The following is a 25,122-nucleotide window of genomic DNA, read 5'->3' as shown; positions in this document are numbered from 1 at the left end:
TAAGTCCCATAGTGCTCAGAGCCTTTTGAACCATGAGTGACAAAACTTCTACATGCTACCAAAGAAATGCCGGTGTATGTGATGGAGGAACACTAGCAACGATGGTGATTTCGTTACGTGGTGGCTAACTCAGCCTATTTCTTGTAGCATTCAGCATTTAGCACCCGATCTTACACCACTATGGGTATAATTGTTGTCCCGGCTAAAGCTGTTGTTCTACGTTGTAATCGCAACGGTTTCTTTGTTGACAGAATTCCAATAGACAGTTGCATGGGATGAAATATTTGTTTCATCAATGGTAATTGTGTTTCTTCGTGGCTCTGCACTCGACAACAGCAGATTTGTTGAAATTTAATGTGACTTCGTATTTCTGGGCAGCGTTCTGAAATCGTTCGCAAGGTCTGATCAATGAAACTGCTACCGCATTCACAATTTTTCCAGAAGCACTGAGACCAAAGGTCTCTTTAATTTTCTTGCGTGACCCAAAATTGAACTGAATGCAGTGTCTGCCAGGGACAACCGGTTTTAACTGTCGCAACTCTGACGAATGGAAGGAGTGTGATAGGTTTATCAGTAGACATTGCTTACTTTATAGGTCATTCACTGTAGCCGTTCTCCTGCAGAGCCTTTTTCAGATATCTGGTCTCGGATCCCAGGTGGACCTTCTCAGTTAGAGTTTTAGCTCTATGTATCAGCGTGTTTAAAATAGATCTCATTTAGCCTGGATGGTGTATAGGTCGATATATGATGGTTTCCAGTAAATAGCCCATCTGACTTAGTTTCAAGCAAAACGTTTAAAAATGGTAATATACCTTCTCTCTCCACCTCAAAGGTAAGTTTGATGTTAGTGTGCATTCAGTTCATATGTTCAGTCCCATGAGACCAGATAATAAAAGTGTCAACTGCGTGACCAGATCATAAAAGTGTCAACTGCGTAAACAAAAACGAAGTATGATGGACGAAGAGGAGCTGAAATTAATGTGTATTCTTCGAAATATACGTTGCTGGAGAACTCTTGGCTATGCCGTTAAGCATTTCATAATATTTATCACTACAAGAAAGCAGGTGAACGTCAAATTATGGTGATTCAGTTTGAGAGTCTCGGGAGAGAAGTGGTCTGCTAGCAACTTGAAAGTGTATACTCTGTCACACGGATATTTCCTTGAAATAACAACCGACCGATTTATTTTCTGGTTGTATTTGGAACATTTCGTAACATAGTTGGAAACTAATGTTCCAGGCATCATCAAGCTGAGTATTAAATTATTGTGTAACACAGAATTGTGATATCATATCATCATTCGCGGAATCTATCTCCGAGATACATTTCTCCAGTCTATAACTAAAAGTCAGAGGCATTTTGAATGCTGATTTCTCACTAGTAGTCTCCTCTTTTTTGGCAAAAAAATACACTCATTCTTGTGCAAATTATTACAACACAGAGAAATGATGATCTCAATAATTATCATCTATGAACAAGCGTAGTCAGTTTGTTAAAAGCAATGATTAATATACTAAAGACCTGCAGCGACATTTCTGGCGTGACTGTAAACATTAGCTGTGCAGTAAGTCTCCAAGGAGCAGTTTCCATGTAACTGATTTACCATTTTACTATGAGTCACCTCGTGCACTGCACATTACTATACATTTGTGAAACCAGTCGACGTAAGAGGAATGTTACGTAGCATCTAGGGAATAGTTGTTCTCAGGAATCAAATCGTCGACGATTTGTCTTGCCTCAAATCGTCGACGACTCGTATTGCTCTGTTGAGAGCTGGACTGGTGGACCTGTGTCACATAGGCTTCCATTATAGAGAAACCTCGAACGTCTCAGCCTGAAGAAACAATGACAGCCTCATCATGAATTTATCGCAAGGATACTGACACTAGTCTTTTATGAAGAGTCGTATGGCATCCTGTTATACAATGATGGCTCCGTGAACTTTACATGCACATCTGCTAACTTCTACATAGGCACGGGTATTCTTGGGTGGAAGTTCAACTTCTTCACTAAAGATGTTCCTGTTTTTTTTTTTTTATCCTAATACAGAGTAGTGTTAAAAATGAGATTCTGTGACAGTACCACTTATGTTCTGTTTTATTGTTCCCATTGAGTCATTGTCATGAGCGTGTTCCTAGGCTGTTGAGACTTTATAGAGCATTGAGTTGCCTAGGCGATTACTTTTACGTTATGCCTCAATGGGCTGCTAAGCAAACGCCGTCGGCAACCTTATGCTGAAAGCGAAGACAGTGAGTTTCGGTATCAATCGTTGAGTTACTGCGAGTAGAATGCAAGGGTAAATTAACAGGATGTACTTGCGGCGTTGTATCACAAAGATACCAGTGCGAAAGTGCTCGAATATGAAGCAGTAGTTGCTCCGAAATTGACCGCAAATTAATTAATAAACACATGGCGAGTGGTAGAAAAGCCTTTGGTCTGCATAACAAAATACTTCACAGCTCACGTGCAAAATTTCCAGCTTTGTAGACCCAACAAGACCTCCTACCTCCTCTCTTGAATGTAAGTTGCTACCTAACTAAAACTTCCATCCATCTTCAAGCTGACTGTTCTTTGCTTCAATGGATCTGCTGTATGCTCTCTCGGTGGACAACATTTGAGACATATGCCCAGGCATGGAAAGATGGCGACCTCCTCCTCCCTTTTAGTTTTTTGTCGCCATTATGCTACGTACTCTTAAGAGGTAGGCATTGGCTTTGAAAGATTATGATAATTTTTACATATCCAACTTCAGACGTCCAGTGGCGTTGGTCTGGTATACCATTATGGATACTATATTCTCATCTTCCTTGATGTCGGATCTCAACTGAGTTCGGTATGTGTGAATTAGCTAAGTAGGTACTGGGTGTTGTTCTTCTCATTCTTGTCCATTACAACTATCACAAAACTGTCTCTCTTAGACCTGATGTCACTCTTACCTTGTGATGTTCTCTTTTTAGCGTCTATACGCAAATCTCAGGAACCTCGTGTAGCACTGTTGAAACTTTCTCACTTCTGCCAGCGAAATAGCAAACCTTTTTACCAGTTCGATAAGCCTTCAGTGGCAAGAAGTTTTATTTTGTCCCCATAAAATACAGTATTTTAGCGTTGTTAGTTGAGGTGGCGATACTATGAGTGTGTTTGGGAAAATTAATCACCCAACTGTACTTGTCCAGCTTCACTTATTGCTCTGACGGCTTCTAGTGCAAAATATCGAACATTTACCTTTGCATATAGGAAATCATTACATGACGTACATACAGCCACTTCGGTTGCACAAAATTTTGTCAGTTCATCACCGGTTCGATTGCACTAAGGCAGTCTTCATCAGAATAAAAAGTTACATGCTCAGACGTTTTAAACCATGGTGCAATTACATATATTCCATGTAACTTTTTATTCCGATAAAGATTGCCTTAGTGCTATCGGAACCGTGGTCAACTGACAAAATTTTGTGCAGCGGAAATGGCTGTATATATGTCTTGTAATTAAATAGGGTATGGTTGGTGGATCACAGCCAACAAAATGTTTAAAATTTCAATATAGGAAGTACTTTTATTAGGCTTGATGTCTTACAAGTACGACAAACTGTCTGCATCATGCGGGATGGGGTAATTAAAAGTGACCCGGAGAACAGAGTTCCAGAGTAGAAAGAAACACAGCAGAGGAAAGCAAATACAGACCTAAGTTGAGTATAGCAGATGTTGAAAGTGACCACCATACATCTGTTGCCACTTTTGGGCCCTGGTAATTAAGTTGAAGAAGGCAGATCGAAGATGGACTGTCGAAATTCCTGCAGTCTCCTCGAAATGTTCTGCTGCAGTTCTCTATGAAGGTTGATCCGATACATCTTAAACTTGAGAGCTCCTCATACAAAGTAATCGCACACTGACAGATTAGGTGACTTGGGTGGCCAGCTATGGCAGCGGCCACGCTGACCTCCGCTAACAACCTGTCAGGCGTAGGTCTTTTTCTCCTACTAGATGTGGGTATCTGCATAGTTTACATCCAATCGTATCCACTAATCCGGGCCACTTGTATTTGAACCACCCTGTACTTGTCCACAACTTCCATTTTCCCGACATAAAATGTCAATGTAAAATTTAATTCGCCTTAAGTGGTCTTCTTTGTTTTCCAGTCGTATCTCCGCATTCACTTAACGTTTATTTAAACTGTAGGCGCTTTATAAGTTTTCCCGAGAGATTCTGTATAAGCTCTCTAAACAATGAGGACATTCTCTTTTGTTCATATATTTTTAAGATATTTGAGAATAATCGATTGGCTTTCCTAGTTCCGAATACCACTCAGTGACTGTATTTGGATTCTGTGATTTATACTCAGTGGTTCTTGCAGTAATAACGAGTTGCTAGACGTAGAGTGCTGTAGACAAGCCGCTAATTAGATTTATGCCTTTTTATTCTGTTCTGCAGGACGTGTACCAGACAGCCTACGACAACGTGGACGTAGACACCATCATCCAGGATGACACCTTGGTCCAGTCCATAATGAAATGCCTGGTGAGCGCCACTGACGACGTATGCGACCCCGCAAACAAGCATGTCAAAGGTAAGAACAAACCCATCGCAAGGACGTTATGTTATAGTCTTTACCTTACATTCTGTAGCATCAAATCTCTTTTAGCTGTAGTGTACATTTTATGATTCAAATATATCTCCACCTCCTACACCAGGGCTGCTGAGAACATACACCTGGTCGCTTGGCAGCCGACAGACACGTCCAGTGCTAAAGAAAGTGACAGATCAACATTCCGTTAGTGAAGTGATCAACCAAAGCACCAGATAGACCTGTACGCCAGTTGCGAAGGACTGGCTGTGACCAATTTAAAAAATCCCAGCATTTGAGAAAAATGATTCACAGACGCCATAGAAAATTTACATCTGGGTGTTCATAGATGGATTAGGCATCATTATAATCCAGTAAGAGTTCCGTGCCGATCATGCGGAAGATTCTTGCAAGGGAAACTTGCGTCTATCGGTGCCCAGTAACGTGAGGAAACTGATGTCGCCAGATAAAAAAAAAGCCTCATTTGTGAAATGCAGGGTGACTCCAAAGAACGGGATATTTTGGAATGAAGGTTAATGGATGAGCACAGTTACTTGACACATATTTATTTATGTTAAAGTGTAGTATAGAGTGTGCCATTATAGAATGTCACAAGCATTTTTATTTCTGAAATACCGCAGTCTACACAAGCATTTTCATTTCTTGAATATCACATTCCTGCAGCCCGATAGGAACATTATGTATGGCTCGACCTAACATTTAAATAGAAATCCCGGAGATTTCCTCTCCTATTGTTGCTTTCAGTTCTTCAGTGTTAGCAAGTCGAGAACGGTTATCCGCGCTCTTAAGTTCCTTCCACAAGAAAAATTCACGCGCTCTCAGGCTAGGCGGTCTTGGGGACCGTGCAATGTCACCGTGAGTTGAAATGGCACGGTCACCAAACAAACGTCGCACAACTCCCATCGATATCCGTGCCGCATTTTCCTTTGCTCTGTTATCTTGAAACCAACTGTTGGTAGCAAAATGAGGCAGTTACTGTGCTACAGAACTTACCATCATGGCGACGTATCGAACAGTCGCTACAGGTATTGTGCAACCATCATCATCTTCAAAAAGGTTGCGACTTATAAAGCCACTGTATGATATGGCACACCATACACTAACATCGCTGCTGTGAAAATGGACGCTCATGTTGATAACATGGATTTTGGTTGGACCAATAGCGGAAATTCTGTCCACTCACGTAGCTGCTGAGGTTGTCGTCGTCGTGCATTTTTGCTAACATGCTTTGGTTCAAATGGTTCAAAGGGCTCTGAGCACTATGGGACCTAACTGCTGTGGTCATCAGTCCCCTAGAACTTAGAACTACTTAAACCTAACTAACCTAACGACATCACACATATCCATGCCCGAGGCAGGATTCGTACCTGCGACCGTAGCGGTCGCGCGGTTCCAGGCTGCAGCGCCTAGAACCGCTCGGCCACTCCGGCCGGCTAACATGCTGTCACCGTATTGTCTACGCATTAGCAGATCGTTATGTTGAATTTGCTAATCGATCTGCAGCTCTTACGGATGGAACTTTGAATCCACTTTCGATATTCGTTCAACACGCGAAGGCTGCAAATGTTGACTTCGAACAAAGAGTTGTGGGCTTCTTGCGAAAGCAGTTGGCAGAGCCTTGATATTGTCTAACGTACAACTGGTTCTGGATCTCCCTGCAAATATCTTCTTCAGGGCAGAACCCATTGCATCAAGACTGCGGACACAACTGTTCATTGTGTTAGCTGAGGCAACACGACCACGCCGTCCAATGTTGAAATGACGCCGAAATTTTCGACGCGCGTCCTCCACCCTTCCATTCCTGTAGTAGGCGTTTACCGCAAAGGCACTTTGCACAACGTTACGTTGTTCCATATTTACAGTTTACTTAATGGGAAGGCAATGCAAGCAGCATTCTATATGTCATTCGGTGTCACCTACGACGTAGTGTTGCCGCAACACGTTCCAAAATTTCTTCTTTTGTGTCACCTTGTATTACGTGACCTGTATGTAATTAATTCTCTAAATTATACAAAATACGTATCAATGCTGCGGATCATTTTCCTAGCTGATATTTTTCATTTGCAACTGCTATATAATTCCGAACCTTGGGCGTTATCAATCAACACCAGATAAAACATCGGTTATGTACTTCCGTTTGGCAGCATGTTACGATCGACACAGCAATGCCGAAAGATTAACACTTATAATATCTCGTATTCCAGCACGGGTGTTAAAGCACCAGTTGCGTGGCGGGGAGGTGCGCCGAACCCGCAACGAACCCACCGGCGGATTAATGTCGAAGGTCGGTCTACCAGCCAGCCTGGGTGTGGTTTTTAGGCGGTTTCCACATCACATTAGGAGAATACCAGTTGGTACCCAACTCCCACATTAGTCACACTATCAGCAAACATTTAGAGAACTTTCGTTCTCTTTCACATGTCTAACAGTACACGCAGACGGCTGGGGTACGCTTATTTCTTCCCAAGAAGCAGATAGGTGCCGACAGGAAAAGTCTTGAAATATTGAGTCGGTGCGTAGGTTCGTAGCGTTTTTCTATAAGTTAATAAACCCAATAGACTGACATAACAGAGACTTCAATCAACAATAATAATAAAATTCTCCTTCACTATTTACAACAGGATCCAAACGTTGGAGTAATTTTCGATTTTGCTACTGTAGTACTCGCGTGGTTTTGAGGCGAAGAACACGTTGAGCCATATTCGGAGCGCATTTTCATCCGGAAACGAAGTTCCTTGAAGGCTGTTTGATAGAAAGCGGAAAAGGGGAAAATCGGAGGGTGGAAGGACAGGTGAATAATGTGGGTGGAACAACTTCGCAACTCCGCTCCTGTATAGTGTTTTTTGTCGTCTAGCAGAACTGGCGTTAGCGTGAATTAGCATCTCAGTTACGCAGCTTTCCTGCCCGTTGTTCTTGGATTGCGCCTGCAAGCCGTTCCAGTTGTTGACAATAAATGTCGGCAGTGATGGTTGCACCTCGAGGAAGCAATTCGTAGCTCACCACACTATCGCTGTTCCAGCTGACGAGCAACATGATATTTTGTGGATGTGCGTAGGTGTTTGTACGGGCAGTTGCTGGTTTGTTTTGACTCCAAAGTAGTTCAAATGGTTCTGAGCACTATGGAACTTAACTTCTGAGGTCATCAGTCCACTAGAACTTAGAACTACTTAAACCTAACTAACCTAAGTACATCACACACATGCATGCGCGAGGCAGGACTCGAACCTGCAACCGTAGCGGTGGTTTTGGCTCAGCCATTCCTTTATTTTTCTTCTGTTAGTATAAAGACACAATTCCTGGTCACCAGTAACGATACTGGACAGAGCATGCGGTACCAGTACAACCGATTTTGTAACCATCCCCATTGTCTGCAAATGTCGCACAAGTGGATAGTCATACGTCATCACACTGACATAGATCATTGTGGGTTAAGGCGTTTAAACGATCTTCGTCAAACCCCACTGGTCTTCCTGAACATGAAGAATCACGAATGACAAAACTGTCCTCCTTAAAACGAGAAAATCACTTTCCTGTCGTGCTCCGTCCAGTGTCATTATCCCCGTACACGGCACAAATGTTTCTGTCGCCCTCCGCTGCTGTCGCCCCTCTACCGAACTCACACAGATTTCTCCACTTGGCACACAATTTTCTAGTGTCTACAACTCCACTCACTGTCTCTCCAAATGAGAAAGTGGTAACTTGTGAACTGAAGTAGCAATAAATAAAAATGTCAGTTGATAAATAAATCCATATTAACCGGAACAAAATATCTACGAACTTACGCAGCAACCTAATAATTAAAACACACACACACACACACACACACACAAAGCGCGCGGGCGCGCGTGCGTGCACACACACGCACACACAAATGCACGACGTGGTCAACGTCTTAAAATGAAATATAATGAATACAAAAGGTCATGACCACAACCGTATATTATGCCTTGTAAAAATATTCTTTATCTGAGCTCATTGATGTTAATGCTATTTGATTTCACGGTCTCGCAACCCTCTTAAAAGAGCCCTCTGGCCGTTTTGGAGCGCTGTAGATGGTGAAGATGTAGTAACAGAGGCTGCCATCGGACTCTCGACCTCCGGCACAAGTCGGGAAGCAGGCTGCTGCGTAAGTGACAGCCAGTTACACGGTATCAGCACAGCGTCATGGGCTGACGTCCACGCATGACCGAAGGACAGAAAGGAGCTATTGTGTTTGCAAGTCCCCATGACCACAGTTCGAATGAAGTTGTCTGATACACTTATGTATCATCACGGACTGACCTACTTGTCTACAAGGAATGAAGTACCCCTTGGCGAGGACAGTAATTGTAAAAAATGTTAACTGATGGTAACCCGAAATAAGTGTCACATCTTGCTAGTAACTATCTGTTTTAAACCCGACAGAAAGTATTGTTGTCAATGAACGCAGTTCCATCTCAGCTTCCGAGAGAGAGTATTGCGAGGAAATTGCTTACAATGGACATTTGTAGTCTCCTACTTTGTAATATGCCGTTCCGTTCAGCGGAACATTAGGCTGTACGTCGCCAGTGGTCCAAACACTACAATAGCTGGACAGTATCTGGCTGGATGTTGCTTGTTTCCAGATGGTGCAAGGTGCTGTGTACACCGACGGTGTAATTAGACGATTAGGCCGCAGCATATGGTGGATGTCATTCAGGCCGGAGGTGGTACTGTTATGGTGGTGTTTTCCATTCAGTTACTTGGCCCAGTCATTCAGGTTACCGAAAGTATACACCATGATGTTTATTTCAACATCGTCGGTGATTTTGGGTTCCCCTATGTTCTAGATCTTCATATTGATCATGAAATGTCATCTCTTTCGACATTTATCTATATTTACATTAGTTTTGTTTTGCTGTGAGACGTTCTGGAGTTCATTAGCATTCCTACAGCCTGAACCCCACATTCATGAACTCAGGTAAAGAAAAGGAAAACTTGCCCAACAGTTTCACGCCTTCAAAAAAATTATTTATACATACATATTAGAACATTCAGATATCTCTACTGAAAATTAGTCTCAGTGGGGACACCTATACTGCAAAGGATTGCTGGCACAATGAAGACACCGATTAAAACAGGCCACTGTGACTGCACATCTTCATCAAATTTCCAATAATGAATGGTCGTTTGTTCAAAGTCATGAAGTTGAAAGAAATAAGTTAAATGCATCACTTTTAACTAATCCAGTTTATTTCGTTGATGCAGAGTGTGCAATATAATCTGTCAATAATATTAAAAAATAGAATTTATTATAAGAAAGGTAGAGTAAGAATAAACTAATTTGAAACTAAAAATCTTGGAGTCTTAACTATCCATTAAAATGCTAAAAGAGGGGTGAACTTGTGCAACACCATACTAAAAACACTCTTCACAAAGAAGATCGATTAGTCAGACCATATTATACACCAGCTGTTTACGAGCAATTGAAAGCAGTAATAAGGAAGACTACCAGCGGACGTGCAGGTGACACTCCAATAGGTCTGAGCAAATGCAACTAAAGAAAACTGGTCAACTCTAAAGACCAACTTTTAATTAATACAAACGTAAAACTAGCTGCGATTTAAAGGACACGCAAATTGCGAGTTGCTCAGATATAAAAGGACACTTAATCACAGGCTGCAGGCCAACTTCTCGGAAATCGGTTTTCGCGGACTCACGCGCCGCTCTCCGCCCTCTCTGCCACCTTACTTACTGATTCCAGAACACAGCGCCCTAGAGGGAACCGTCTATCATGATTACCAACCTGACAACCCAGGACTTTTCTTTCTAGCACAGGTCGCAGGGCAGAAACTGCTAAGATTCTTGAATAGCAGCCGCTGCGATTTCTCAGCTGTCTAAAGGCTGGCACACCGGTTGCTATCTCGACGCTCACTGGGTAAACCATAACTGGATGGAGTGGCTGCTGGAGCTCCAAGAATATGAAAAGTTCTCATACTGTTGAAGCATTATATGGCGGGGTCGCATACTTTAGTGCCCTTCAGGAAGTGCAGATTCGTTCCGCTTGCAAACACTTCCGGCATTCACCGGACTTTCCTGATATTAAAGGTCGCGCTCCGTCCTGCCGATAAACAAGAGTGTTCGCAGGCATCATATACGTTGAAATGGTTCAAATGGCTCTGAGCACTATGGGACTTAACTTCTGAGGTCATCAGTCCCCTAGAACTTAGAACTACTTAAACTTAACTAACCTAGGGACATCACACACATCCATGCCCGAGGCAGGATTCGTACCTGCGACCGTAGCGGTCGCGCGGTTCCAGACTGTAGCGCCTAGAACCGCTCGGCCACACCGGCAGGCTATGTACGTTGAGAAGCTTAGGACAAAAGCTATGTGTTCTCCGAAGAAGCCACTCCTGCCACGCAAGATGCCGACTCGCCTGAGTTGTTTCACACAAGAGAAAATGGCGCAGTCACTATATATTCTATTCTCCCAGCGGGGTTAAGGAAAAACAGATATTTTCGGACAGTATAAAGATCGCATAACTATCTGTAACAGTCCAATTATGTTACAGTTATGCTGTGGATACTTTCTTCTCCCAAGATGACAACATTTGCATTAACATAGCTGCACTCATATCGGTCTGATAAACAATCAGGTCCTCTGTCGCACGTCCAATTTCTTTAAACCAGCCTACAGTAAGTGTTTGCTGCTGTAAGGAACTTCGACTGGAAGTAGTGAACATTATCTGAGGTAACCTATCGCTCCTCTTCCTCACCGAATTACTACCGATCTTAGAAGCGGCTTTGAAAGATACTAGCGTGGTGTCTCCTGCAGGTGATTAAGTTTTTGTCAGCTGTGTTTATTTTAATGTACTTTGTATGGTGATGGCACATTCCTCGTTTCAGATAGAGTTGCTCACATCTCCGATTGCTCGATATTACGCTATTACAACTGTACGCACTGATCTCTCCACATTGCTATGTGGATCATGCCATGGCGAAAAACGGAATGATTTAGACAAACTTTTATGTGTTGTTGCTTGATAATACAGAAAATAATCGCAACACCTAAAACTTAATTAATGTAGAGTAATGAAACGTCAGGAATACATTTGTCTAGGTAATACATGTAAATGATTAACATTGTAAGGCCACAGGTTAATTTAAGAGCGGGATAAGCCACTGAAAATGTGAAATGGTCGTTCGTTATTAACCGGCGTGACCACAGCATTGAACGCAAGCAAGCAAACGTCCATGCATTCTGTTGCACAGTTGCCGGATGTCACTTTCTTGGATGGAGTTCCGTGCCTGTTGCACTTGGTCGGTCCATACAGGGATGGTGAATGCTGTTCGTAGATTACGCTGGAGTAGTTGTCCGATGACGTTAGACAAATCTGGTGATCGAGCAGGATAAGGCAACACGTCGACACTCTGTATAGCATGTTGGGTTACAACAGCGATATGTGACCGAGTGTTATCCTGTTGGAAAACATCCACTGGAATACTGCATGGCACCACAATAAGTCGAATCACAAGACTGACGTATAGTTTTGAAGTCAAGGTGCGTGGGATAGCCACGTGAGTGCTCCTGGTGTAATACGAAATTGCACCCTAGACCATAGGTCCAGGAGCAGGTCCAGTGCGTCTTGCAGGCTGGTTTCAGGCCCTCAACGCCTCCTTCTAACCAACACACGGCCTTCACTGACACCGAGGCAGAACCAGGTTTCATCAGAAAACACAACAGACCGCCACCCCACCCTCCAATGAGCTCTTGCTTCAAACTAGTGAAGATGTAAGTGGTGATGATTTGGGGTCAGTGGAATGCCCGCTACATGGCGTCTGGCTAGGTGCTGTCAATGAAGTAAGGGATTTGTAAAGGTTGGTTATGTCACTGTGGTGCCATGTGTTGCTCAAATTGCTGCTGCATGTGCAGTACGATGCGCCAGAGCCATACGCCGAATACGATGGTCTTTCCTCCCGGTAGGGCCACATGGCCGCCCGGAGCCCGGTTCTCTTGCGACCGTACATTTTCGTGACCATCTTTGCCGACAGTTACGTACAGTGGGTAAATTCCTGCCAAGTCGTTTTGAAATAGCTCAGAAGCAGTATTCAGCTTCTTGTAACCCTAGTACACGACCTCGTTCAAACTCAATGAGGTACTGACAATGGCATCTTAGTCGCTTTAAAGACATTCTAGACTAACACACGACAGTTAAAGCGTGTATATAGCAAACTTGATTCGCACGCTCATAGTGGGGTTACTAGCACCACTCTTGTGCGACTGGCACTTAATTTTAATAGACATTATCTTTCAGCTGATAGTAACACAGTAACACGACTACCAGCTCTCGTTTATGTGGCACAGCTCTTTTGGGCGTTGCGTTTTTTTCCGTCAGTGTAGTTAGTCTCCAATGAAATACATTGTTTTCGAATAAGAAACACACTCACGCTGGAAAGCCACTTCTGCTATACAACTACCCAGTTCGCCAGGCTTGCACAGTCGGTCTTCTTTGTATCCCATGGCCCAGTTCCATGGTTCTCGTTTCAAAGAAGCTATCAAGTCTCCGTCGTCAAACGGTATTGCCTTTTCATACATACCATTCTCCTCTTGTGACTTACCTACCAGAATGTGATGCTTGTGGCCTTGTTTTGTAGTACGCAGTTTGACTAGTGGAGCTCAATTCATAATTCAGATGAAGACCTCCTCTCGCGCTTCGATGGCGGGTTAAATACGGTCAGTAACTCATAACAGCAGTGATCGCCTCATGAATTTAGTTTTCGACGTCATACATTTTTCGTTTTGGAACTCTGTATATGATTAAACTTGCTTTCATTTTCAGTACCTTTAATTTTCTGGTATTTCTTGTTATCACAAAGTCGTTTAACTGTTAATACTGTTTTGTTTAGTTTATTTGTTGAATTATTTTATTTGATCATTCATTTACTATTTATTAGTAGCCATTTGAGTGTGGCTTAAACGGGTCAAAGCCTCAGAATATTAAATTATGTATATACTTCAACTTGAGGAAAATCTGGTTCCTCAGTTCTTCCCTAAGAAGCTACATTTGATACATAAGTGTACTCAAACTTACCTGGAATGTAACCTCACTGTTAATTTTAGAGGCTGTACAATTACAGGTCATAGCGTGACTAGTAATTTACCTTTATTCATCTCACAATTCAGATCAGTACATCGATTTTGTGTTCACAACAAAGTATAACTCATGTGCAATATACGACACACACTGCCAATTCATTTATGAATTGTATTCACTGGTTTATATGTGTATTTGTGATGATTCAGATTACGTTGGCACTGACGTATATTTCTTTTAGATACGAGCATTTCTGTACGAAACATTCGTCTGTCTCAAAATAATTTCCGTACATAATTTACGAGTCTATTCTGCGGCGAACTGTAGGTTAGTGTCTTTGTTGTCGGTCTTTGTTATAGCTACCTTTCGGACGAATCTGAGTGTTTATTTCCAAGTACACTCTAAGAAACGACGCACCTGCTCGTCTCAAATGGATATTCATACAGGCATGACGGGAAGCGCAAAATTGGAAACTTTGGCGCCCGATGGATGAATGTGTCACACTACAGCGCAGTTTCACCGCACAGCAGCCAGGATATGTCGATACCACGGCATAAAGTCTTCACGAATTTCTCTCCATGAACCAAGTTGGACTGTAACTATGATTCGCATACAGGTGCCTGGACAATGTACAAAGATGACAGCATTTGAGAGCGTATGTGTGGATCGGCTCAAAGAAGCCGATTGGAGTACCGGAATATTTGAATAAGAGCAGGAATGGGCGAACCATGGCCAAAGACAGTGTCAAGATGGACGCGGTGGACTAGGTAGACGACAGAACTTGAGGACCGAGGAGTTGTCAGAGAGGTACTCAGACTACCAAATTCGTGAATATCGTCGATTCGACGTGCAACTGGCGCTGCATTGACCACAGGGACGATTAATAGGTGGCTCACAGAAAGGGGAGAGAGCTGACGGCGCCACTACTATCATTGACCTCTATATACCGAGAGGCACGTTTGCACTTCTATTCGGCATGGAATCTCATTGACTGAAGTAGTATTGTCTTCAGTGATGAGTCCCCTGATGACTAAGGAAGTCGTGTCTGGTGATGCCCCAGACATCAGTGGGATAGCAGCCTGATTCTCACCCACCATGTTGGCCGACAACCAGGAGGACGCCTTTGGTTGTCATCCGCTGCACCCTTACAGCATAGCGTCTTCCGTTTTCGTTGGCCCTCCCGTACATGGCGAGACTGCTTGTATTCTTGCTTGCCAAACCCTGTCTTGGCCAGCGTATCTATCTACAATTGAGAACGTTTGGCGCATTATGGACAAAGCCCTCCAACTGCCGTTGTAGTAGCAGTAACCGATCAAACAACTGTGCCAGACACTTGCTGTTTTATATAGGCGTTGCAGACGACAGCGCCATATTCTACCTGTTTACATATCTCTGCATATGAATACACATGCCTATACCAGTTTCTTTGGCGATTCATTGTAATAGTCGCGTTTGTGAAAACATATTGTATACCAGATGATATTACATACTCCTTTAGCGTAAACTGAGATCATAAAAGTCATAACAGGTCGTTGAAAGCCCCTGCAGAAATAATGAGCTATGCTGCCTCTGTAGCCGTCCATAATTGCAGAAGTGTTGCGGGTGCAGGCCCTCGTGCACCAACTAGCCTCTCGATTATGTCCCATTAATGTTCTATGGGATTCATGTCGGGCGATCTGGGTAGAGAAATCATTCGCTCCAATTGTCCAGAACGTTATTGAAACCAGTCTCGAACAACTGTGGCCCGGTGACATGGAGCATTGTCATCGATAAAAATTCCATCGTTTTTTGGGAACATGGTCTCCAAGTAGACGAACACATCCATTTTCAGTCGATGATCGTTTCTGTTACACCAGAGGAGCCAGTCGGACAGCCCATACCATTATCAAGCTAACAGCAGCTTGCACAGTGCCTTATTGACAACTTGTGTGCATGGTTTCGTGAGGTCTGCACGTCTTACCAACTGAACTCAGGAATCGTCTTCCCAGATCACGGTTTTCCAGTCATCGAGGGTCCAACCGATGTGGTCATGAGCCCAGGAGGGGCGATGCAGCTGATGTGCTGTTAGCAAAGGCATTCACGTCGGTCATCCGCTGTCAGAGCCCATCAAGCCTGTAATATTCAGTCACGAAAACGTACAATACAAGGGGCAGAGTATTTAAATAAGTCTCTGATGCTACAGTGCTGTGATGCGGTTGCCACTGCCGCGGGCACAACTCAGCACACATCGTTGTGATGCACTTCCACAGCATTAAGTTAATCCAAACACGAGCTGGATGTCCGTCAACTCTTCATCACTAAACCTGTCCACACCGCTGCTTATCAGACTAAACAACTAATGCTACCGGAAAACAAACCCTAGACAGAATCGGTCAATGCCACAGTCCGACGAATTTTGACTTTTCATCTGGGCTTTAAATGAAAGTATGAATTTCTGACGAAGTCTATTGCATTGAGCTGGACCCTGTTTCTTTTTACACGTCAGGTTTATGCACCATCACCATCAGCATGGTCATTGTCTGTACCTAATGAAATCTGGAGGCAATTACAGGAAGATAGAGGTGAAATGGTATCATAAAATGGTAAACAAAGTAGGGTATGAATTAGAAGAAGCAAATTTGGTGATCTGGACACTTAACAACTGGCGGCATAATTTCCGTTTACGTTTGCCTGTGAATGAACAAATTTGTGCCATTCATTTTGTGTGTCACTTTTCCTTCACTTGTGATATACCAATAGTTGTCCGTCATCCTGTTTATTTCCCAGTGACCTTTCCACGGCCTTAAATTCTTAATTGACACGTTCACCTTGTTTCTCTGATGCAGCAGCCAGACTGTCCTGAAAACTGTCTAGGAATGATACTAGAAAAAAAGTAGTTTTATGGAGACTTTGTATCCCCACTGTTTCAAAGACTGTGGTATACCTTAAAATATTTCCTTGTAATCAGGATGCTTATTCTGGCCTTGGAAACGACGTATAATATTTTTTAAACTTCTCCAAGCTTGCTGTGCTGTTTCCGTCACTGGCCTTTAAAGGAGTTCATCAGGAATCTACGTACAACTGGTTCATAAAATTAAATTTTTTTGTACTTTCCAACCTATCGAGTTGGGACTTGCTACGCAGGTATTGGAAACAGTTTCCTGTTTTCTCCAGTGCTACCACATACTGCTTCATCAGTCCGCGTTTAATTTGCAGTGGAGGCAATAAAATGTTACCTAGATTAACCTAATGTCCATTCACAATTTTCATCGTTCCGACTATCAGGCTTTTCCTCTTAGGGCATTCTCTCATAATCTATGTCTTATGAGATGTTCTACTGTCCCATTCATACATATAGCAAGGCATCTTGGTGTATGTTTACTGACCGAGAAAAGTGGGAATCACTTTAAAGTCACTTCATATGTGTCACTGGTGATTTTCTACATCTACATCTACATCTATACTCCGCGAGCCACCTTACGGTGTGTGGCGGAGGGTACTTATTGTACCACTATCTGATCCCCCCTTCCCTGTTCCATTCACGAATTGTGCGTGGGAAGAACGACTGCTTGTAAGTCTCCGTATTTGCTCTAATTTCTCGGATCTTTTCGTTGTGATCATTACGCGAGATATATGTGGGCGGTAGTAATATGTTGCCCATCTCTTCCCGGAATGTGCTCTCTCGTAATTTCGATAATAAACCTCTCCGTATTGCGTAACGCCTTTCTTGAAGTGTCCGCCATTGGAGCTTGTTCAGCATCTCCGTAACGCTCTCGCGCTGACTAAATGTCCCCATGACGAATCGCGCTGCTTTTCGCTGGATCATGTCTATCTCTTCTATTAATCCAACCTGGTAAGGGTCCCATACTGATGAGCAATACTCAAGAATCGGACGAACAAGCGTTTTGTAAGCTACTTCTTTCGTCGATGAGTCACATTTTCTTAGAATTCTTCCTATGAATCTCAACCTGGCGCCTGCTTTTCCCACTATTTGTTTTATGTGATCATTCCACTTCAGATCGCTCCGGATAGTAACTCCTAAGTATTTTACGGTCGTTACCGCTTCCAATGATTTACCACCTATGGCATAATCGTACTGGAATGGATTTCTGCCCCTATGTATGCGCATTATATTACATTTATCTACGTTTAGGGAAAGCTGCCAGCTGTCGCACCATTCATTAATCCTCTGCAGGTCTTCCTGGAGTACGTACGAGTCTTCTGATGTTGCTACTTTCTTGTAGACAACCGTGTCATCTGCAAATAGCCTCACGGAGCTACCGATGTTGTCAACTAAGTCATTTATGTATATTGTAAACAATAAAGGTCCTATCACGCTTCCTTGCGGTACTCCCGAAATTACCTCTACATCTGCAGATTTTGAACCGTTAAGAATGACATGTTGTGTTCTTTCTTCTAGGAAATCCTGAATCCAATCACAAACCTGGTCCGATATTCCGTAAGCTCGTATTTTTTTCACTAAACGTAAGTGCGGAACCGTATCAAATGCCTTCCTGAAGTCCAGGAATACGGCATCAATCTGCTCGCCAGTGTCTACGGCACTGTGAATTTCTTGGACAAATAGGGCGAGCTGAGTTTCACATGATCTCTGTTTGCGGAATCCATGTTGGTTATGATGAAGGAGATTTGTATTATCTAAGAACGTCATAATACGAGAACATAAAACATGTTCCATTATTCTACAACAGATTGACGTAAGCGAAATAGGCCTATAATTATTCGCATCTGATTTATGCCCCTTCTTGAAAATGGGAACGACCTGCGCTTTCTTCCAGTCGCTAGGTACTTTACGTTCTTTCAGAGATCTACGATAAATTGCTGATAGAAAGGGGGCAAGTTCTTTAGCATAATCACTGTAGAATCTTACGGGTATCTCGTCTGGTCCGGATGCTTTTCCGCTACTAAGTGATAGCAGTTGTTTTTCAATTCCGATATCGTTTATTTCAATATTTTCCATTTTGGCGTCCGTGCGACGGCTGAAGTCAGGGACCGTGTTACGATTTTCCGCAGTGAAACAGTTTCGGAACACTGAATTCAGTATTTCTGCCTTTCTTCGGTCGTCCTCTGTTTCGGTGCCATCGTGGTCAACGAGTGACTGAATAGGGGATTTAGATCCGCTTACCGATTTTACATATGACCAAAACTTTTTAGGGTTCTTGTTTAGATTGTTTGCCAATGTTTTATGTTCGAATTCGTTGAATGCTTCTCTCATTGCTCTCTTTACGCTCTTTTTCGCTTCGTTCAGCTTTTCCTTATCAGCTATGATTCGACTACTCTTAAACCTATGATGAAGCTTTCTTTGTTTCCGTAGTACCTTTCGTACATGATTGTTATACCACGGTGGATCTTTCCCCTCGCTTTGGACCTTAGTCGGTACGAACTTATCTAAGGCGTACTGGACGATGTTTCTGAATTTTTTCCATTTTAATCTTGAATGAGTGCTTTCGCGGTACTGTATGTCTCTTTTACGTGTAATGAATACGCAACTGGAACGCTAGCTCATTTCCAAATGTGCGAATAGTGTTTTCAAACTTCGCTTCGAAGTATCTATAAATACCATCCAGTGCTTACCGTCATACTTTTCAGCTCCCTCTATTACGATTAATCGGCTGATGTTTATGAGAACATCTTAAATCATCTTCAACAAATAATTTACTAAGGTCTTTATCACGAATTCTGATTACGGGATATGATACTAGGTGTGCGAGCAAATTATTTTCACTGAGACGTGACCCCAGAAGTCGTGCTGCCTCTTTTGACCGTCCCAAGTCTTTCACCAAAATATTGAGTTCTGTTTGCGTAACAGCTGTAGGGTTACTATCGGTACCACATTCTAAGTAGTCAGATTCAGTGCTTTCGCGGCTTATTTCCGGTTCAGAGAATTCAATTGTGTCCACTTACGTCGGCGAAGAGGGGAGCAGCAGACCATGACAGAAAGATCTAATCGCCGAGTCTAAGTTCAGATATAAGACTTTGCTGTTCATGTTCCTTTTGTTGTACCCCGATACTTTCATCATACAGAAGTACCAGTCATCTACGTCACTCTTCTGTTCGCGCCGTACCATAGGAATAGTTAAGTTCAAACATGTCAATTTATCATCACTGCACATACTTAATTGCTTCACGCATGTACGACACACTATGTGTGGAGCAAATGACTTGATCTGATCCCTGAGCTTTAGCACACTATGACTTCCGCACGACTTCTGTTATTTGTCTATGTATTTTACCTACAACGTAAGTTCCGCATATACGAGGGGCGTTCAGAAAGTAAGCTCCGATCGGTCGCGAAATGGAAACGACTATGAAAATCCGATAAAGCTTTGCACAGATGTGTTGGGTAGTGTCTCTAGTATAACCCCAGTTAGCATCACGTCGTTCTTCTCATTTCTGAGCTCGCAGTGAGTGCGTAAAGATGTCTAGAAAATAGTGTCTGCCGCCAAGTACGAGGGCCTGGTGAGAAATTTCGCCTGAAGCTATGCAGCTAACATTACATAACTGTCGTGCTGTTTCTTCTTCAAGACAATTCTCAGCCGCATTCTGCAGGGGCAATGAAGATGCTCCTGCATCGTTTTCAAATGGAAATGTGAGATTACCCACAATACAGTCCGCAATTGTCTCCCCCTGAGTTTCATCTCTGGTCACATGAACCGCTGTCTTTGAAGACAACATTTTGACACAGACAACGAGGTGTAGGCCAGCGTGGAGAATTGGCGGAAAGCACTGGCGGCTGCCTTCTATGATGAGGCTATTGAAAAGTTGGTACAACGCTATGACAAAAGTCTAAGTCAGAACGGCGACTACGTAGAGAAGTAGCTGAAAGGTGTATCTAATTGTTACAAGTAAAACATTTCTGATGTTCACTGTGGTTTCAATTTGGCAATCAATCGGAGCTTACTTTCTGAACAGGCCTCGTATAACGAAGTATATCTGGGCCATTCACCCACTGCTTTCCTGTCATTTTCAACACGGCTTCGATGAAATAGCACCACGCACAGCATCGCACCTAAGCACCTTCTTCTAGGTCTCGTATTCTCTCAACTTTATATTTCTGCTGCGATAAGGAAACGTCAGCTTCGAAGTTAATTCTCTCCCTCTACTTCGCCATCCTACAAACAATCTTGTTATACATATATAAATTCCACTGCATCACACAGATTACACAGCTGACAGTAAACAGTACAGTTACGTTAAGAGAACTACGTTCCAGTATTTCTTGTACAGTACATAAATGAAATGAGGTAGTAAATGATAGGTTAAGTGGTAGTAATGGTAGCACTGGTAGGAAAAGAAACATAAATGAGTGTGTAACAGAGAACTATGAGCCAACGACTTCTCTTTGTTTCTTTGATTGTTAGTTTTCCACATAATTAGAACTGCACAACATTCAGTATTAGTTGATTGTGGATTTGATATCCTTACAGAATATAAATCATATTTTATAAGTAATGAAATTAGTTGATTGCGTAACTTCTGCGCCTTTATGCAACCACAGTGGTTACATATGATGCAAGCACAATGTAGATGCACAAGCAGAAAAATATATTTAGTTATTTTTGTTATTTTGTACTCAATACAATGTTCTTCATCAAATCGAAGACAAAAGTTTCCTGTTATTATTGAGAAATGCCGAAGCTGTTTGTTAATAAGAAACACATGTTTTATGTACGTTCAATGTAGTATTGAAGCAATGTTTGATGTATTTTTGTTTTCCGGTTTTTATTTTACATTTTTTTTTTGCGGAAATCGGGTTTTCTAGCGCTATATATGATAAGTATTTATTGCCTTCTTTATTTTTACTACAATATCCTCACTGTTTCACGTTACAAATCAACAATTTTCGAATGAAACCTGAGTTAGAAAACGATTATTTCAATTCTGCTAGAAATACTCTTTACTTTTAAGTAACAGGCATTAGTATAACTATGCAAATCAAAAATTTTCCTTAGATTACCAGGCCCATTATTAATCCTCACTCCGTTTCTAGACAGTTCATCACATCCGATTTTTAGGGGAATCTAGTGAGACACAGATCGCCTACGCAAAGAAAGCGATCGTTATGAGGTAACGCTCGATAGGTATGCAATACACCTAACGGACAGATAACATGTGTACGACCGTAATTGACTAAAGCTACTAGAAAAACTACTGTGCTTACTTAGGACAGACTACAACAGCCTTCAGTAGTATTACAAGTCTATTAAATTGTAAATATCTAGCAGTAGGTTGGCAGGAGGGGTATCTGTGCAGAGAAAACTGAGTGTGATGGAAAAATTCTGGCATCATTGTCCTGCACAAGGCTGCCAAATTAATAAACAACACCACTTACTTTCCAAACTCCAGAACTCACATCGGTGTGTCAAATTAATGCAAGCTCGTGGAGTAATGTGGGAACTACTGTTCTATACAGCGAGTAACATGGGCGAACAAATTTGCAAGCGAGACGCACGGCACATACCACCTTCACTGAACTCTTATGAAGTTACTTTTATAGAGTACAGATATAGAAAGAAATGTAGGTACTAAATGAAACGGAATAATAACTGTGTAAGGAATACCAAGCCACTCAGAAAATACCCCTGAACCACCTCCTAAATGTTTCTGTTACAGCTGGAGTTTACCCTGTGCAAGTACTCTCCTCGCTTTCAGCCTGTTCCCCGCTTCACTTTTACTTGTTGTACTGAACTGACTTTGTTTTTGTTTGTACTTGACAGAGCTGCTGCCCGAAATGCTCGCGACGGGATGCGCCAAGTGCAGCGAGAAACAGAAGCATTCGATGACTAAGTACTTTGGGCACGTCTCGCGCAAACACCCCGAACTCTTCAAGCAGTTCCTCGACAAGTATGACCCCGCTGGCGAACAACTGGACAAGATTAGAGTCGCAGCCTGACACGCACCTACAGATCTGCAACATGCCTGCTTTCATCTCTGGGAAGACGTATTCATGTGTTAATATCAACCAGCTTAGTTCTGGAACAATTTTCCTGTCGTACACTCAAAAACCTGTCTTTTAATAAGTGTATACTTTATAACTGAAGTTCTGTATGGCAATATAAACTATGTGCATCTCATGTGTAATGGTTTTCAATTTTAGCCAAGAGCCAGGCAATTTTACACATCACAACTTCAAATCTGTGATGTTCCGTTCAGATTGATTCGCTACTAGTCTGACGGCTTCAGTCATAAATGTGTGTTCACTCGATGTTTCTTTCCTTATTTGTTAGCGTAAGTGCTTCCAATCCAAGGAAGTACATGATTCAGACCTTTGTCTGTGTTCAGTTTGCTACTAACATCGTTTCATATTGAAATCCAGATTGAAATAGGATCATACCGCACATCTCTGTTTTCTGCTGTACAGACATATCTAATTTCGCGGGTTTCCACTCGGTAATAATAAGAAGTGGATTTCAGGAAAAAGATAACTGATGGAACATTCTAGAGTAACATAAGGCATATCTCCGGGTGCCTTCATACTGCCCCAAAGAGCCAACTGAATCTTAAAGGTTTAGGATCCAGAGGACCATCATCTTTGATATTGAAACAGGATGTAGTCAAGTATAGACCTTAACAATACCTCAGAGGAGCGGTTCTAGGCGCTACAGTCTGGAACCGTGCGACCTCTACGGTCACAGGTTCGAATCCTGCCTCGGGCATGGATGTGTGTGATGTCCTTAGGTTAGTTAGGTTTAAGTAGTTCTACGTTCTAGGGGACTGATGACCTCAGAAGTTAAATCCCATAGTGCTCAGAGCCATTTGAACCATTTTAATACCTCAGAGGAAGGGGAAACAAGGTTCTTTCAGAAAGGAACAAAATACTCACCTCGAGCATGTGATAAAGGTAAGCTCTGATAGAACTCTAATTTTGACTACAGTGACAATTAGAACAGAAATAATGATACAAATTATTCAACAACCAAAAGACTGTCCCAAAAGAAGATGAAAAATGTAACTATGTAACGAGGAAAACATATTCATAGGGCTAGAAGGATTGAAATACAAGGATTCTACTGAGTGACGAATGAAGTTGTTCGTTATAGGCTTAAACCAAGTAATAAATCGTAACATATTAACTGATCTAAAACATTTAGATTTCAACTCGTTATCTTTCATGACGCCGAGTTTATCTCATTCATGTTTCAGTTGTTGTACCTTCGAATGAAAACTTAGAAAATTCAAAAAAAAAAAAAAAAGAAAAAACCACAAGTACGTTCCTTTCATAAATTTAAAAACTTTTTTTCCAGCAATGTGTTCTGTTTATTCTATACGTATTTCGTCTTCTACATTAAGATGTCGTCAGTGAATTTAGCCTGTAATCATACAGTTTTGTTTTATATGCGATATTTGTAAATTAAAGAACAACTGGTGTTATAATTTTTGTATAAAAAATTACCATTGACAATTATTCATTTTTCCGGCCGAAATCTGCATTTCCTCTAAGATTGTAAGTTACATGTTGCCCTGTTACTTCACTTACTAATCTTCGACGTATTGTAACTTCATGGTTTTTTGTTTCGTAGTTTTCATATTTTGTAACGTCCCGTCGTCATTAGAGACGGAGCACAACCTTGGATTGTGTCAAGGATGGAGAAGGAAACCGGCCGTTCGCTTACAATGGAGCCACCTCGGCATTTGCCTGGAGCGATTTAGGGAAATCACGGAAAACCTAAATCTGAATGGCCGGGCGTAGATTTGAACTGTCGTTCTTCCGAACGCGAGACCAGTGTGCTAACATTTTGCAAGCTAACTGCTGTGGAACACCACTACTGATCTGCCACTAACTTCAATTTTTCCTAAGAGAACTGTGATCTCTGTCGTAAATGTGTGTTCACTCGATGTTTCTTTCTTTAGTTATTAGCGTAAGTGCTTCCAATGTAACGAAGTACACGATGCAGTCATTTGACTGTTCACTTCTGATAACTTTCTCTTTCTCTCTCACTATGAGTGTGTGTGTGTGTGTGTGTGTGTGTGTGTGTGTGTGTGAGTGAGTGTGTGTGTGTGTGTATGTGTGTGTGTGTGTGTGCGTGTGCGTGTTTCTATATGTCCACGAAAGTGGTTTTCTTCTGTTGATATTTTGTTATCTGGAAAGGTGGGACGGAGATTCCGGAAGTTCTATCTGGATGTAATAGCTGTCAGACAGTGGGTAGAACGTGTTAGGTGTTCAGGAGATTGGATTTTTAGTTTAAAAGTTAGTAGGAGAGGGCCATCGAAGAGTGAGGGGAAAGTGTTTGTGTGGCGTTGTTCTGATGATCATATATTGGGGTGCCATTCCACTATTTGTTTTATTAACGTAAATTGTGAGTTGTTTGTACACTTGGTCATTCAAAATGGTTTTCATCACGACTTTGGTTCATTGTGCATGTAACTTCTTTGGAAGGATAGAAGTTGTCTTTTATTGTTTATTCTGATAATTTGCGTGTCTTCTTCTCTAGAAGTAGCCTTATGATGATGTTCTCTGACATGCTTTGCAAATTATTTTTACAGTTT

At 42.1% G+C, this 25,122-nt stretch overlaps 1 protein-coding gene across 1 annotated transcript in view; it reads left to right on the top strand.

Moving 5' to 3' along the window:
• LOC126263056 (ejaculatory bulb-specific protein 3-like) overlaps window positions 1-22,709 on the top strand; it is a 32,004-nt gene extending 9,295 nt beyond the window's left edge. The window contains exons 2-3 of the mRNA XM_049960033.1: window positions 4,429-4,564; window positions 22,353-22,709. Of these exons, the coding sequence (XP_049815990.1) occupies window positions 4,429-4,564; window positions 22,353-22,528 (312 nt within the window). The 3' untranslated portion in view covers window positions 22,529-22,709. The remainder of the gene's footprint in view (window positions 1-4,428; window positions 4,565-22,352) is intronic.
• The last annotated feature ends 2,413 nt before the right edge of the window (window positions 22,710-25,122 follow it).

This window comes from Schistocerca nitens, chromosome 6, assembly GCF_023898315.1.
Source record: "Schistocerca nitens isolate TAMUIC-IGC-003100 chromosome 6, iqSchNite1.1, whole genome shotgun sequence".
Lineage (NCBI taxonomy): Eukaryota > Metazoa > Arthropoda > Insecta > Orthoptera > Acrididae > Schistocerca > Schistocerca nitens.
Note: the sequence above shows the minus strand (reverse complement) of the source record. Positions and strands in the feature narration are given on the sequence as shown.